General features: G+C 46.9%; 1 protein-coding gene across 7 annotated transcripts in view; it reads left to right on the top strand.

The window, feature by feature from the left end:
- Positions 1-15037, top strand: part of SHROOM3 (shroom family member 3) — a 291226-nt gene that overhangs the window by 241349 nt on the left and 34840 nt on the right. For all 7 annotated transcript variants that reach the window (XM_045079903.1, XM_045079909.1, XM_045079905.1 and 4 more), the window contains one exon: positions 12418-12549. In XM_045079903.1, coding sequence (XP_044935838.1) covers positions 12418-12549 — 132 coding nt within the window. The remainder of the gene's footprint in view (positions 1-12417; positions 12550-15037) is intronic.

Consider the following 15037-nt stretch of genomic DNA (forward strand, 5'->3'; position numbering starts at 1 on the left):
CGCACTGAGCAGGGAGCCCGATGCGGGGCTCGATCCCAGGCCCGTGGGACCGTGACCTGAGCAGAAGGCAGAGGCTTTAACCCAGGGAGCCATCCCCGTGCCCCTGAATCAGCTTTCATTCTTACATGGTCTTGACTCAAGTGCTCAAGTGCTTGCTTCCTGGGACACCATCACCATCACTTAAAAGAACACGTAGCCTAGGGAAAAGAGGATGCGGCCCCCGGTCTCCGCAGTGTTCTGGATCGCAAGGTGATTTGAATATTTATTACTAAAGAAGTTCTTCTTGCTTTTACGCTATGTAAAAGGTGAAAAAGAAAGTAGGGACTGCTTATATTATCGAACACAGAGCTCACCGGGCTGGTTTTTCGAGTTTTATTTGGCATTCGGTCATGGAAAGTGAACAGGAGAGAAGCATTGTCCCGAGTTGTTTTATTTTCTGCGCCCCCCAGGGTCAGGCTGTGTGAGTGGCGGTGGTGGTCGAACTCCCCTTGGAAAATTTACCATGAAAGTGCTGGGACGGTAGCTCTGAGGGACTGCAGCCTCGCGTTCCTGGAGTTTTCAGCCCGCCTTCTTTTCACTCGGGTTTCTGTAATATTGAAAAGCTTTCGTTTAATGAACCCCCCATTTCTGGTATGATTCTAAAATGTGGATTCTTCCTTTGACCACCGTTGAAGGTATTTTTCTAAAGTGAATTCTTTCTGTCCTTCCCTTTGTTTTCGTGTTGCCTTTAATTGCTTATTTGTGGCCTCTTTCTTGAAATGACAAGAACGCGAATTCGAGACGAGGAAAACAGTACAATGCGTCATACTTGTCCCACGAGAGAATTCCATTTCTTCAGTGTTCATGGCTCGGGGGTCATCTCTTTGTGTTTAATGGAAGGGTGTTTGGAAAAAAGCAACTTCCAAAAGGTGAGGCTTTTGCTTCACCAAAAAACAAAACAAAACAAACAACAACAACAAAAACACCTTTTCTTCACTTGTTTTGGCAAATGAAATGCAATTTATACTTTGGGGAGGGGAACACCTGGGTGGCTCAGTGGGTTAAGCCTCTCCCTTCGGCTCAGGTCATGATCCCAGGGTCCTGGGATCGAGCCCCGTATCCGGCTCTCTGTTCAGCAGGGAGCCTGCTTCCTCCTCTCTCTGCCTACTTGTGATCTCTGTCTGTCAAATAAATAATAAAATCTTTAAAAAAAAAAAAAAAAAAAACCTCTCAGAGGACAATCTTGTGTGGGTGTATACGAAGGAAGAGGAGGAGTGTTTCCAGCCACCGTGGTAGGATACCTTCTCTTCCTGCCCCTCTGCCCTGTAGCCCCCCTGGATTGAGGGAAAGAGCCATACACACCTTTTATTGTGCCCTGCTGAACAGCTCATTTATCCAGCAGGAACCCTCTGGCAGAGCCCCCAAGCAGCTTCTCCTTAAAGCGGGCCGAAATTCAGGGTCACACACAATATTATTCCTAGTTCTCTGTAACTATCTGACCCTCTCTGAGACCCGTGAGTATGTTTGCGGGTGTCTGTGCGGAAGATGAAAACAAACCAGCACAGAAGTGATTTATCTGAGCTCTAACAACATAAAGTCTATGGCACAGAGAAGTAGAGACGAAAATTCTAAAATCATAGTATCTGCTCTCGAAAGAGGTTGGTAAAAGCCATTCCCTCTTTCCTCCTCCAACAAACCGTCTGGTTGCAAATTGAGATTTGAAAAGAATAGATTATTGGTCATTGGACCTTATTCTATTGTAACTGAATTTGGAAAGTCGGTGGAGGACAAAATGAGGGCTCTCACGGATGAGAGATCTTACAGCGTTTGCCTCGACTTCTGCCGTGGCTTCTTTGCAAACTGTTCAGGTGTGGGAAGGAGAGTTGACTGTTTGATTCCTCAGAGAGAGAGGAGCAGAGCAGAGAGAAAGGGCGACTGAGCAAAAGACATTTCAACACCATCACCCACTGGTGACTCAGTGAACATCGCCCACCCCCACTGCTAGTCCCTCTTCTTCATGATAATAGTTTTCTTTAGTTATTAATAAAATTTCGATCTTTTCAAAAACATGTCAGAATCGAGAGTCAGGGAGCAGATAAACCAGCAATGAAAGGCTGTTGGGACAGGTATGAGGAACGGAATTTACTAGAAAAGATTTTTCATCTTTTATGCAAATTTTAGATGTTAGAGGCTTCTGTGGGTCACTTAGCACACTTCACTCTTGCTTCCGTGTGATTCTGTTGTCACGGCCGAAAGTTCCCCAGGGCATATTATCAGGATGTGACATTTTAAAAAGAACTTCTCTTTCCAGAAAGGACTGTGTTGCTATGGGGCTATATTACCTAATGCATACCTTTCTACCCACTGAACCACTTGTTTAAGACACAGATGTTAGTGAGGCAATTATAAAAGCCTTAGAAAATTTTGCTTGAATTTTTCTGTGAATCTGAAAAGTCTGAAATATAGCCTCGAAGAAGCTAGCGATTCTTTAAGTGGGGGGGGGGGGCGAGTAAAGGATTTCTCAAAAACAGTGTCTTTGCCAACAGTGTGTGAATGCACAATTACCACCTTTCTTTTTTCTTCTTTTTTTTGTATTTTGAAAGATGATAGGCTTTTTCAACTCTTTAAAGATTTTGACAGCTTTCCTGTGTCCTGCGAGCATGTAGAAAACAGAACTCAGTATACCTTAATTTTTTTTTTAAGGTTTTATTTATTTATTTGACAGACAGAGATCACAAGTAGGCAGAGAGGCAGGCAGAGATGGGGGGAGGCAGGCTCCCCGCTGAGCAGAGAGCCCGATGTGGGGCTCGATCCCAGGACCCTGGGACCATGACCCGAGCTGAAGGCCGAGACTTTAACCCACTGAGCCACCCAGGTGTCCCAGTATACCCTAATTTTTATTGCAGACAGAGTACCTTCTGGTTCTATGGAATGAAACAATGTTATCAGTACAGCTCAGCGTGCTTGGCTTGGTCATTGTTTTCAGTCTTCTCTGTCATTTATTTCTGTCATCAGTATTTGGGGCCTCTCATTGTCCTGTAAACAGGAAAAGCCTACAAGGGCCTTCTGTCCTCTGTTCCAGCACACTATAGACATAATCTACCCCCCCACTCCGCCCCCCACCAAATTACTTATACATGACATTTAATTGTTCATAGTGAGTTTGCTTCCTCTCTAAAGTTCCGTGAAAGGGGCAATTTAGCATTAACTAGCTCAACTGCAAGTGCATGTTTTGAGCCAACAATTCTACTGGGAATTTCTGCCGTGATATGTCAGCTTGGATAGAAAACAGTGTACGGCCTTGGTTACTCACCGAAGCATGATTTGTAATAGCAAAAGACTGACAATCAAAAAGTATCTGCAACAAGGGTCTGATTAAATAAATATGATATGTGCTCACCAGGGAATATGAAGCAGCTTTAAAGGGAAGTACAACACGAGGACACTAGGTCCTGAAGAGAAATGTGGGGTGCAGGCTGGGAAGCGCGGAGTAAGACTTCGCAATGGCTTTGATCTTTTTTTTAAAATTATGTGAATTACCTATTCAAAAGAACACCGGAAATCAATATGGGGAAAATATTAAGATTTGATTAATTTTGGTGATGAGTACATGGGTGTTCTTTATAATAATTTGAATATATTTATGTATGTTTGAAGTACTTTGTGATTTTAAAAATAGATGAGGAAAAATAGGGGGAAAATAGCAGTGACACGCAAAAAGAACCTTCGGGAACCTGCTCTACCCTGGTCCAAGCACATGGTGCTCAGTGAGTATATCAGGAAGACCCTTGACCCACATCCATGACCTGCTAATTCAGTAGACCTAATTTGCAGAATATATTGATATATTGGGGATTAGGGGGGTAGATGCTTAAGACCAGAATCTTGGGTTGGACTTGGTCATCTATCACAGCGTGTCGTGCCCTGAACAGATGGTGGTTGGGGGTGGGGAGGTTAGGAAACGGGATGTTTTACTTGGTAGAGCTGGTGGTCTACTTTGTATTATTACATAGTCAACCCACATCCCGTTGAGAACTGGTTTAGAAGGTTGGTGTGCCCAGAAGAGTCGACACAAAGTGTCAGCCATAATAGCTTGTCACGGCACAGCATCAACAGGAAAATGAACTCTAGCTCTGAGAATTTGTAATGTTCCAAGTGAAGGCTGTCCCCTTCTCCATTTATCCAGAGCATACGAATCCTTCAAGATTGTCAGAAGCCCCGCGCTACCTCCAGGCCTTCTGGCCAACTTCAGAGCCTAATCTTTTTTTTTTTTTTTTTAAGATTTTATTTAATTATTTGACAGAGAGAGATCACAAGCAGGCAGAGAGGCAGGCAGAAACAGAGAGAGGGGGAAGCAGACTCCTGCCGAGCAGAGAGCCTGATGCAGGGCTCGATCCAAGAACCCTGGGATCATGACCTGAGCCGAAGGCAGAGGCTCAACCCACCGAGCCACCCAGGCGCCCCTCAGATCCTGTTCTTGATGGCGGGCAGCACGCGATCTGCTCATAGCCCAGATCCCTCCAGAGCCCGCGTGACCCCGATGAACAACCCAATGACTTCTGCCATCTGCGCTTCAGTCTCACGGCTCTGGTCACACTCTCTAGCGCTTCTTGAAAACCGCAGATTCATTCCCACCCCAGGGCCCTTGTGTTTCCTTGCTCCGTCCATCCGTCCATCCGTCTGTCCCTGCTAAACTCTGCGCCCCAGCTCCTGCACGGCTGACGCTCCTCGTTGAGGGCTCGGCTCCCATGTCGCTCACAGAGAAGCCGACCCAGGAGGAGACGCCCTCAATGACAGTCACATGACTCAGCTTTATTTCCTTCAGGACCCGTAGAACTGCATGAAATCGTCCCGTGTCTCTCTCTATTTCGGCTGCTCACTGCTTAGACGATAGAGCACAGGCCTGGGGGCAGATGCGTGAGTTTCATACCAACTCTGCCCCCCACGACCCTGAGACTGTGGACAAGTTGCTTAGTTTTTCTTACTTACTTCATTCTCTCACGACTTGCCCTGTCCCATGAAGACGGTACAAAGAGTAAGTCAGAAAACATCACCGAGCGCCTGCGGGCTCTCAAATACTTGTTGAATCTGTGAATAATGACTCTAATGGTTTTTCTTGCATGTGAGGCTCCCCAGCAAGATTATAAACTCCTTGTGGCCATCGGTGACCTCTTGGGACTCCAGCTAGAGTTTGTCAAGGTCGAAGGCACACAGCAGGTGACAGTGGCTAGAGCTTGCGTGGCCTGCGCTGGCTCGTAGACTTTTCAGAAAGAAGCTCAGCATTCCTGAATCAGTGTCAGGGCACAGTCATCTGAGAAGGACATCATGTCACTTGCGAGTTCCAGTTCCATCGGCCGGCCCAGCCCACGCAGTTGCGCTTCCTTGTTTGTGGTCAGGAATGCAACAGAAGGGCATTGTTTGAGTTACGCCCACATGCAAAACTCGGTTTGCTCAGATTTTAAAATTAAATCGTCTCCTGACCCTTTTTGATATGCTCATGATGTAATAATGCCCTTTAGGAAAGTATGTCCTTATCTTCTTACAGATCAAAGTGATCCCAAAATATGAAAGCATGCTGTGCTCTTTAGGAATGTTTACTAAATTATTGGCATCATTGAAAAAGTCGGCCAACAGCTGTCTGACTTTTTTGGTCATCTCAAGATACAATGTGATGTATTTTTAAAACAAGAGGCTATTTTTGAAATACCGTGCTTTTTAATAGGTAATACTTGGGCATGGTACACAATTCAAAACTTACCGAAGGAAGTACAGCAAAAAATAAGTTTTCCTCCACAGAGGCAGTCACTGTTTCTAGTTTCCCAAGCGTCACTCCAGAATATTCTTTACACTATTAAACGTATAAGGGGTTACGTCTGTTGTCTCCTTCCCTGCTGCAGCGTACTGTGCTCACGGCGCCATAGCTCACCGTCATCATCTAACCACGTCATTCGGAGATCTTCCCGCGCCGGCAGGTACAGAGCTACTCCATTCTTCTCATGGCCACAAGAGTGTTCTCTTCTATGGTTGTACTACAAGTGATTTAACAAGTCTGCTACTGATGAGCATTTAGCTTGTTTTTCCATCTTTTGATAGATATGTTACTTAAGATTTTTTCCTAGATGTCGCCAAACCGTTCTTTCTTCAGGGAGCGCGGAGGTGTGTCTCCGCCCGCGAGGTGGGAGCGTTGGTGGGCGAGATTTCGGTCTTCTTTTTCGTTGTTCTTTTCCCTCATTACATCACTTAACTGTCCATGCGCAAGAATCTTAGAAAGACAAGACGTATCTCTGAAGCCTTCTCCCAACATATGTGTTTGATTTGTCTTTTTGGACCTTTTGATTGTTTCAAGATCTCTCTGTTCTTAATATTTTAGTCTGTTGAGAAGATCGACACCCCACCCCAGGGCAGGTTCTCAACAACTCTGTGGAGTTCTCGAGAACTCTCCCAAGTTCTAGAGGAAGAAGCTCCCCAAGTTGGGTTTCCTGTTTTGGCATTTCAAGTCTCGGACACTTATTTTATCTTTACTGTAGGAATTATTTGTTTGTGACTTATTATTTACTGTAGGGATGACTTCATTTGGTCTGCCTACCTGGAGGTCAGCTCCTGTCTTAGTCATTGATTCTTGGAAATCTCTCGTATCAGGTTTGAATCTTCTGGTCCTCACTGTTGTGCTCCTTGAGCCCCGACCCGCCACACCAGCCCCTCACTTTCCCCTCCTTTGACACCATCACGAGGTAGGGGACATTGGGTCTGACGTCTCTCCGGCTTCCTCCCACCCCGCTCCCTCCCATACGTAAGAGCGGCACATCTTCCCTCCTCCTGTCTTATTTCAGTGGCTCTGGCTCTACTCCCACATACATAAGGTTCTGCCCCCACGTCGCTCTGGACTGCCATCCGTTCCTGCTTCCTTGTGAGTCTTGAGGACTGTCCTCCTCTTTGCCCTGGGTCCTGGAGCTCCCGGTCCGACGTACCCTTGCTCGTGCTTCTCCTTGTTTTAAAACAAAGCATCAGGAACAAAACCTTTCCTTCCCTGATCTCTAGGCTTTCCGCCACCACCCTCTCTCTCTCCTTTAGGGCCCAGTGTATGAAGGAATTACGGGCCCGCGCTCTTTGTTTTCTCTTCCTCGCCCTCTTACTCCCGGTCCGGCGTCTGCCCCCTGCAGTTCCCCAGCAAAGACTTACTCGCGTCAAATCCACTGCGCGTCGCGCATCGCCCTCACCACACTGCCTTCTCCGGAACAGCTGGGATGGTTGGCAATTCCTCCTTCTTATTGTCTCCATGAGGAACCTGTGAAGTTCCTGCACTCTCCCAGTTTTTCTCCCAACTTTTCTGGAAGCTTTTTCTTGGGCTTCTCTCTTGGCTTCCTCTCCCCTACATCGTAGTGGTTCTCAAAGGTCCGTCCTGTAACCACTCCCTGTCTCCCTACACGTTCTCCCCAGGCAGCTTGCCTTTTCTCCAAGGCCAAGTGTCTTAGACTCCTGACTTCTAAGTGCAGCCCAGACTTCCGTCCTCTAGACGCTCCTGCCCGCCATGTCCTTCCATCGAAGACCCGCGTCTCCTCACATCTGCATGCCCCCGAGAAGGCCGCCTACCTTCCCACTGGTTCCCCGCTCCCTCTCTCCATCCCTACCCTCCATCCAATGGTTCTCTGGGAAAGTCACTTCCATCACCATGCTGGCCTCGGCTCTCCTCTCTTCTACACCACCTACGTTCAAATACTTGCTGGCTGGACATTCCCTTTAGGCTCACCACCCGAGTGCCAGGCCCTCATCACCTCTTACCCTGGCCAGCAGAAGAGCCTCCAGTCTCATCTCTCTCGAATCATTCTCCTTGTTATTGACGATAGCTTACTGAGACCCATATTTAAGCATGCCCCTCTCCGGCTAAGGTTATTTGGTGGCTTCCAAATCCACAGGATACTGTCCAAACCCTTCAAAGAGGTCTCTAATGAGGTCTACCTTCCTATTTCTTCACCTTTACCTACCGCTCTTCCCTTGCCCATCTCCTTCCCCAGGTCCTCTGAGTTGTGCTTGCACGTTTCCGTGCATTTGTCACGCTATGTCTTCTAGCTGGATGGCCTTCCCTTCTCTCGCCCATACTCTTCCATCTGGAAAATCTTTCATGATGTAGGTAAAAGTGCAGCTTTCTTGACCTTAACCCCTTAGTGAGTCCCTCCTCTGTGTTCACCAAGCATCTCGTACAGGTCTCTGTTATGGAACCCTCTCACCACAGTGAACTCGGTCCTCGATATTGTGAATTATTTGGGTCTAGTGGCACCTTGTTCTTTGTATCCCCAGTGCCAGCATAGTGACTAGGATATAGAAAGTCTCCCTTTCTATGGGAGATGGATGTCCCCTGAGTGAATGGTGAAGAAACCATGGAGGCATCTGGATAGATGACAATTTTTTAAAAAGCTTTGCTATTGTGTTCAAAGCACAAAGAATAATTTTCTTCACTTCAAACAGCTCCACATGTCTTTGTTGCTCTATGCAGAGCCTCTTGGACACCTGGGAGCCTGATTCACAGCTTCTGCAAGGTGTCCGATCCTTCCTGAAGTGGTGTACCAACTGACACATGCAGTCTGGGCAGCTGTACTGTGCTTCTGGACACCTCCCCTCCTCTTTCCTGGGAGGTTTCAGACTAGAGCTTCTTTGGAACCCTGAAATGATCAGTAAACAGTAGCTCACATCTCATCTCCTTGACCAGAATAGGGATCTTCTGTGGCATCTGTGGACTTCACTGGGGTCTGTCCATTCCTCTTAGGTAGGAAAGATTTGTCAGCAGCCAGCCTTTGTAGGCAGGCACGGTCAGAGAGAGCTGGCGGATGAAGCTGCCGGAGAGCCCACTCCCAGCATCACCACACTCAGGCCAAGTTCACTTTTCAAGTATACCCACTGGCTTCTCACAGCCCATCCCTAGTCAGGGGGCTAGCGGGCATCTTACTCTGAGAGGGGTCCTGCCACTGAGGTAACCAGAACACAAAATGTTCTGTCATAGGAAGATGACAGTTGTTTTTTCCTTCTTGTGCATTTTGAACCCATTTGGATCATTTGGACCCGTATGAAGTGTCTCTAGATGCCTCACGCAAAAGCAACTTTATATGTTTTCACGAAGTTCTGTCTGGTTATTCAGCAGCGTCTCTCTGAGTATCTGAAGTCCTAACTGGGTTTGAATCCTGGCCATGGGATTTAGGGCTGTGTGATTTGTGCCAGCCTCTGAGGGGCTTGGGGCACCAGAAAGAATGTCTAATCCCGGGATGGAACTGGAAGATAAAGTAGGAATCTAAGTCAGTGAGGAACTGGGGTTCAAGGGAGGTGGCCTGGCTTCAAGGAATTAGCTGAGGAACCTAGTTTCTGGGAGGCTGCGTGTCGAAGGTCAGAGCGAGGCTAGAGGCAAGAATGCCAAGCCGTGGACACTGAGCCATTAACCGGGGGCTCCCTGGTGGCCTTTCTGAGAAGAGGACAGGTTCAGCTTTGGGCCAATACCGAACCCAGAGGCATGGGTTACTTGGGACATGTTATGGGGATTAGAGAAGTATGGGGACAAGGAGCTAGACAAATCGTAATATTCTGCCTTTCACTCTTGGTCTCCTGTGTTTGCATTTTATCTCATCTCTTTAGCCCAAGGCTGTGCTACTACTTTCTTTCTTTCCTAGCTTCCAGGTGGGCAAGGTCTAGTCCATTTTGGCCTGTGTTTACCTCTCTGACTAGAGGTCATAGCCACTGCCCTGGCAGGTCCTGGCCGTACCAATGTGACCAGGGTCCTTCATGCTGTGAGCGCAGCAACCCCACAGTAACCCCAATTATCTGCTCTCAGAACTTGACTGGGGAGCTCAGAGGTGGGTGACTCGGTGTCATCCATAGTTGCTGCCCTTTCTGCTCACCTGTGCCGCCCACTCCCAGCTTCTCTCTCCCCTTTCCTGTCCCGCATGGTAGGTCTCTCTGGCGGGCTTGCCTCCCTACCCTCTAGGCTTCACCAATTCCTTAATAATGAATGACTGATGAGAATCATACTTAACATTTATTGAGCTCTACTATGGGCTGGGTATATTAGCTCATTTTTAATCTTACAAAAACCCTACAAATAGGTTCTGTGATAATCTGCCTTTTTCAGATGAGGAAGTTCAGAATGGTGAAGAAACTTAATGCTGGTTTTTAGCTTTTGGATTTTAGGTATCAGCAATAGAATCCAGGTTTGTCTGAGAGCAGAGCTGATAAACTTTAGCTACATTTTGGCTCTCTGTATCCCTAGCATTTTATAAAGAGATATTTCAGTTTTTCTCATTTTTCTTGGCCTCTAGCAACACAGGCATTAGTCTCTGACTACAGCTTCCTTCATTTCAAGAAGCAGTTACTGACAGTTAAAAATCTTGTGAGTCCGTATCATCCCTTGCTTTACACAGATTATTTTCCCATCACCCCAGCTTCTCTTCAGAAAAAATACACATATTTGGGGAAATGATTCTCTCTCTTGGCAAGTCTTCCATACTCTCTTACAGATTTTTTAAGTTGCTTCAGATTAAAATGAGGTTAATACAACCTCTTTGATTAATGTCTATCTTTTACAAAGATAAAGCCTTAGGGAGGAGAAGTAACTTACACAGGGTCATAGAGCAAGTTAGTAAAGTCAGGGTGAGAACCCATGTCTGACACATGGGCTAGTATTATTCTGAAATACTTAACACTTGAAATTTTACTGTTATCAGGGGAATTTATGTAACATAAGCTAATAAATTTTTTTCATGGAAAAGAAATCGGTGGGTGTACTTACAGTTTACCAGGGGTGTATCAAAGTGTTAATCCCATACATGTGTTAATAAACTGTAGAGATTTCCCCTAGTCTTAGAGTTCAGAAGTTTTCAGCATGAAATTCCTAATAGCTCACCTCACTTTTTTTGCCAGAAATAAGGCACAGTCACTCTCTCCAGACTCAGACCTTCTATAGTAGTGGAATCCTTCTCACCAAATTTATTCTTCAGCAGGGCCGTTGGAGGACACCCACTTTTCCCCTTTGGCTTTGTCAACGCTTTGTGTTAAAAGGGCAGGATATTTAAAAGTTGAAGTCACTGACTTGCAAAATGAAAAACGATTTTCAAAAGCATGTTGCTGTTTATACCGCCTCACTGAGAGCAGTGTTAACACTGAGGTAGCTGCTCAGTGTTTTAAATTAAAAGAATGTTAATTTACCCAGCATCGGGATATGACAGAGGACTTCAAAATCCCCAGAAAGCTTTTTCTATGTATATCCACACCCAGTCTCTTGGGAGGTGGGAAGGAATTACTGTTCCCATTTTTATATATAGATAAACAGAGGCAACTGTGGCATAAAATGTCACCCTGTAGGGAATCTAGGTGAAGGATAGGTGGGAATTTCCCCCAGTTTTACTGGGATCTGATTGTGAAAGAATGATGTGTAAGTTTCAGCTGTACAATATGTAGATCTGTTACATTTATAACGGGCGCCATGATTCCCTCCAAAGTATGAGGACCACGCCCTCCTGTCACATGGTTATTCTTTTTTGTGGCAAGAACACGTGAGATCTACTCTCTTCGCCACACTCCGGCGTATGACCCAGTATCATTAGTCGTGATCCCATGCTGTCCATGGGACCCCCATCTTATAACTCTTGTAACTTGAAGTTTGGAGTCTTTGACCAAATCTCCCACTGCCCAGCCCCTCTTCACCAACACCATAGTCTGTCATTCTGAGTTTGTCTTCTTTATTTTAGATCCCACACAGAAGTGAGATCATAGGATATTTATCTTTCCCTGTCTGCCTAAGTCACTTAGCATTATACCCTCAGGGTCCATCTCCAAGTGGTTGCAAATGGCAGGATCTCCTTTTTTGTCGTGGCTGAATAATAGTCCTGTGTGTGTGTGTGTGTGTGTGTGTGCACGCGCGCGTGCGCACACCACATCTTCTTTGTCCATTCATCAGCTGATAGACATTTAGGTTCTTTCCAGATCTTGGCTCTTGTGAGTAATGCTGCAGTGAATATGGGAGAGCAGATATATCTACCAGAGCCCGATTCAGTTTCTTTGGATATATATACCCAGTAGTGGGGTTGCTGGATCATATGGTAGTTCTATTTTTAATTTTTTAAAGGAACTTTCATACGGTTTCTGTAGTGACTGTACCAGTTTGCATTCACACCAAGAGCATACTAGGGTTTATGTAGGAATTCTTTATACTAAGTTTGCAACATTTTTAGGGAAGTTTGAAATGATGTCAAATGAAAATAAAAACATTAATAAAGCAGAGAATAGCAATGGTTAGTAAAAGAAATAAGCAGTAAGATCTGCTTCCCAATATTTATCTAATTATTTTTGATCTCTGAGGATACAGCCGTCTCTGCTTTTAAGTCTATAAATCCCATCAGTGAAGAAACTGTCTGAGAATGCTCCAATATTGAGAGAGGTCCCTTTCCCGTTTCTCCGCAGGCGCAGTGACCCTGCAGGCCGACCTCACTCTTGGCATTTAACCAAATTTGGCGAGAACCAACCAGATGCCAGCATGATGCAGATAACTCGGGGCACGATCGGCACTCCTTGGCCCCAGAGATACCATTCCAGGTAAGTGGCCCCAGCTGGGACTTGGGGCTTTTCTTCTTTCTGAGATCTTGTTCCCAAAAAAGGACACTTGCTTCTGTTTCGAGAATGTTTTCTTAGACTCACCTCGAGTCCTAAGCCTCTCTACCCGCCTCCTTCCTCATCCTCTTAAAACTCCTACTGTATACCAGTATCTTCATATCCTGCGCTAGACCGACACAGACTCTTGTCTGAGTCAAGTTCAGGGTCTGCCCATTCTCAGACGTTTCTCAGTTACACAGGGGAACACTGCTAGAAAAGCTGACAAGTTTTTCCCCTCGGGGCTTACTGTCCTTCTGGGCAGCTATGTATCTGCTTTTTATTGGATGATCTTATTTGCGTATTTGAACTTGCCCCTCGCTTTTACCCTTCTGCTAGGCCGGTCCTCCAACTTAGCTCCAACCCCAAATTCACACATGTGGGCCTTCCCAGTGTGCACATTGTCATGTGGCAGGACACGCCTCCATCGACACCTGTAAAACAGACCCCATCGTGTTAACCCCATTGTACAGAACAGGAAATCGAAGCTCGGAGAGACTAATTTGTCCAAGGTCACACAACCGATCAGGACCTGAGTCCAGACTCAGGTCCAAGTCAGGGGTCAGAGCCATGGCATGTAACTACTAGTTATACTTCCTCTGTTTCCCTAACCATTTCATCAGTCAAGGTTCAGTCAAAAAAGGCAAGGCCGCCGCCAGTGTCCTGGGAAAAGGGACTGACAGTCATAATCAGACCTGACAGCGCTGAGTGGCACTAGGGAGACGGAAGCCAAACTTGGCCACCAGACATATGAAAGTACTCAGTCAGGACCCCCTAAGTTTACTACAAATTCAGAATCTATGCGAGTTAGAATCCACTTTCTGATGCGAGGCAGTTAGACTGTGTCGCTTCGGGTTTTTTGGAAGTCCTTATAGAAAGGTGATGGATAAAAATATATGTTTATAAAAAATAAAAAATAAAAAAAAAAAAAAAAAAGAAAGGTGATGGCAGGAAGTGCAGGGCCAAGGGTTGTGGGTCCTGCATGCAAATGAGAAGCAAGTGCTGATGGGTCAGGTGGGGCAGGACTTCTGGAAGGATTACTTAACTAACTGATGGTGCCTCCACATCTGGCCAGGCCAGGATTCAGAACCCTGAACACTCACGTCCGGTCAAATCAAGGGCCAATTCCTAGACTTGTCTCTGATGGACGTGGCTCCCGACACATCGGGATGGGCTTCAGGCCACCGCCAAGAATTTCCTGGTGACCCTCCGTGTTCCAGACACCCCTCTCCCTTGCCCATATCCCTTCTAAGAACCCTGAAAGGATGTATTCTCACCATCTGAGCTCAGAGAACAGCAACCCCCAGCTGGGCACCCCTGCACCCAGGCACAGCGCTTTTGCTCTCTGGGCCTTGGGATGATGAGATGTAGAGGGCCTCATGGTGCGAAGGGAAGAAAGCACAGTGAGAAGGTGCTTGGGCTTGGATCCCAACTGCACCACCTGCTAGCTGAGCTTGATCAAGTCATTTCTCCTCTTGATCTAGTTTCTCTTGCCTGTAGGATGAAATTAACAGAATGTATCCCATTGGGTCGTAGTGAGGATTAAGCAAAACACGTAACACGTTCAGTGCGGTTCCTGGAACATGATAAGCACTCAGTAATTCCCACAATTCCAATAATGGGGGCTGAAGACTTACAGAGGCACGGTGAAACCTGAAAGTAAATTCCAAGGCTAATGGAATAAACCAGCATGCCCAGAAAATGCCATTGTGTATTCGCAGACCTAAAGAGTGGGACCCTGTAGACCCTCCCAACGCCTCGCCTTCCCGGGAGGCCCCAAATCTGGCCATACTGTAACCCGAAACACATGGGCAGAGTTAGGACGACTGCAGTCGGTGCTCAGAAAAGCTGGCTACGGTGTGAGCTCCGAGAGAGTTGGGCCCCGGAAGTGTGGGGCTCTGAAGGCTGCGTGTCTGCACCTCCCGTGTCCTCCTCCCCGTCCCAACCTCCACGGGGCTTTAGGCAGCAGGGTCTATCACTGCGCCTTCTAAGGCAAGCTTCGGGACAGATCCCCCGACCGTCTGCACAAAGGAGTGTGGGGCACGAGGACAGAGGTGAGCTCGCATTACCCACCGCGCTACAGACCTGGGGATTCTCTTCTGCAGCACAGGTCACGCTGCAGTCTGTTCGGGCCACAGCTCTGGCGTGCGGTGCTGGCAGACGCTTCACCCCAATCTGTGCTCTGCTCAGAGGGCCTGGCATTGGCGGCTGTCGGTGGAGATGCACTCCAGGCGCCTTTCCAAGGAGTACAGTGACATCCAGTGGTCTGGTGTGCCAAACCAGCTGGGTGGCATCTGTCGGACGGCCGTCCTTTAGCTCTAGAAGCACCATCTCCGCTCCGAGCTTACGGATCTGTTTCTCATTGAGAAGCAGGAGCGTCAGAGAGCTTAGGGGAGAGGGAAGCACCAGACAAGGGATTTTAACCGCCTGCAAG

The sequence above is a fragment of the Mustela putorius genome, unplaced genomic scaffold (genome assembly GCF_011764305.1).
Source record: "Mustela putorius furo isolate JIRA1106 unplaced genomic scaffold, ASM1176430v1.1 tig00000430_pilon_pilon_pilon, whole genome shotgun sequence".
Lineage (NCBI taxonomy): Eukaryota > Metazoa > Chordata > Mammalia > Carnivora > Mustelidae > Mustela > Mustela putorius.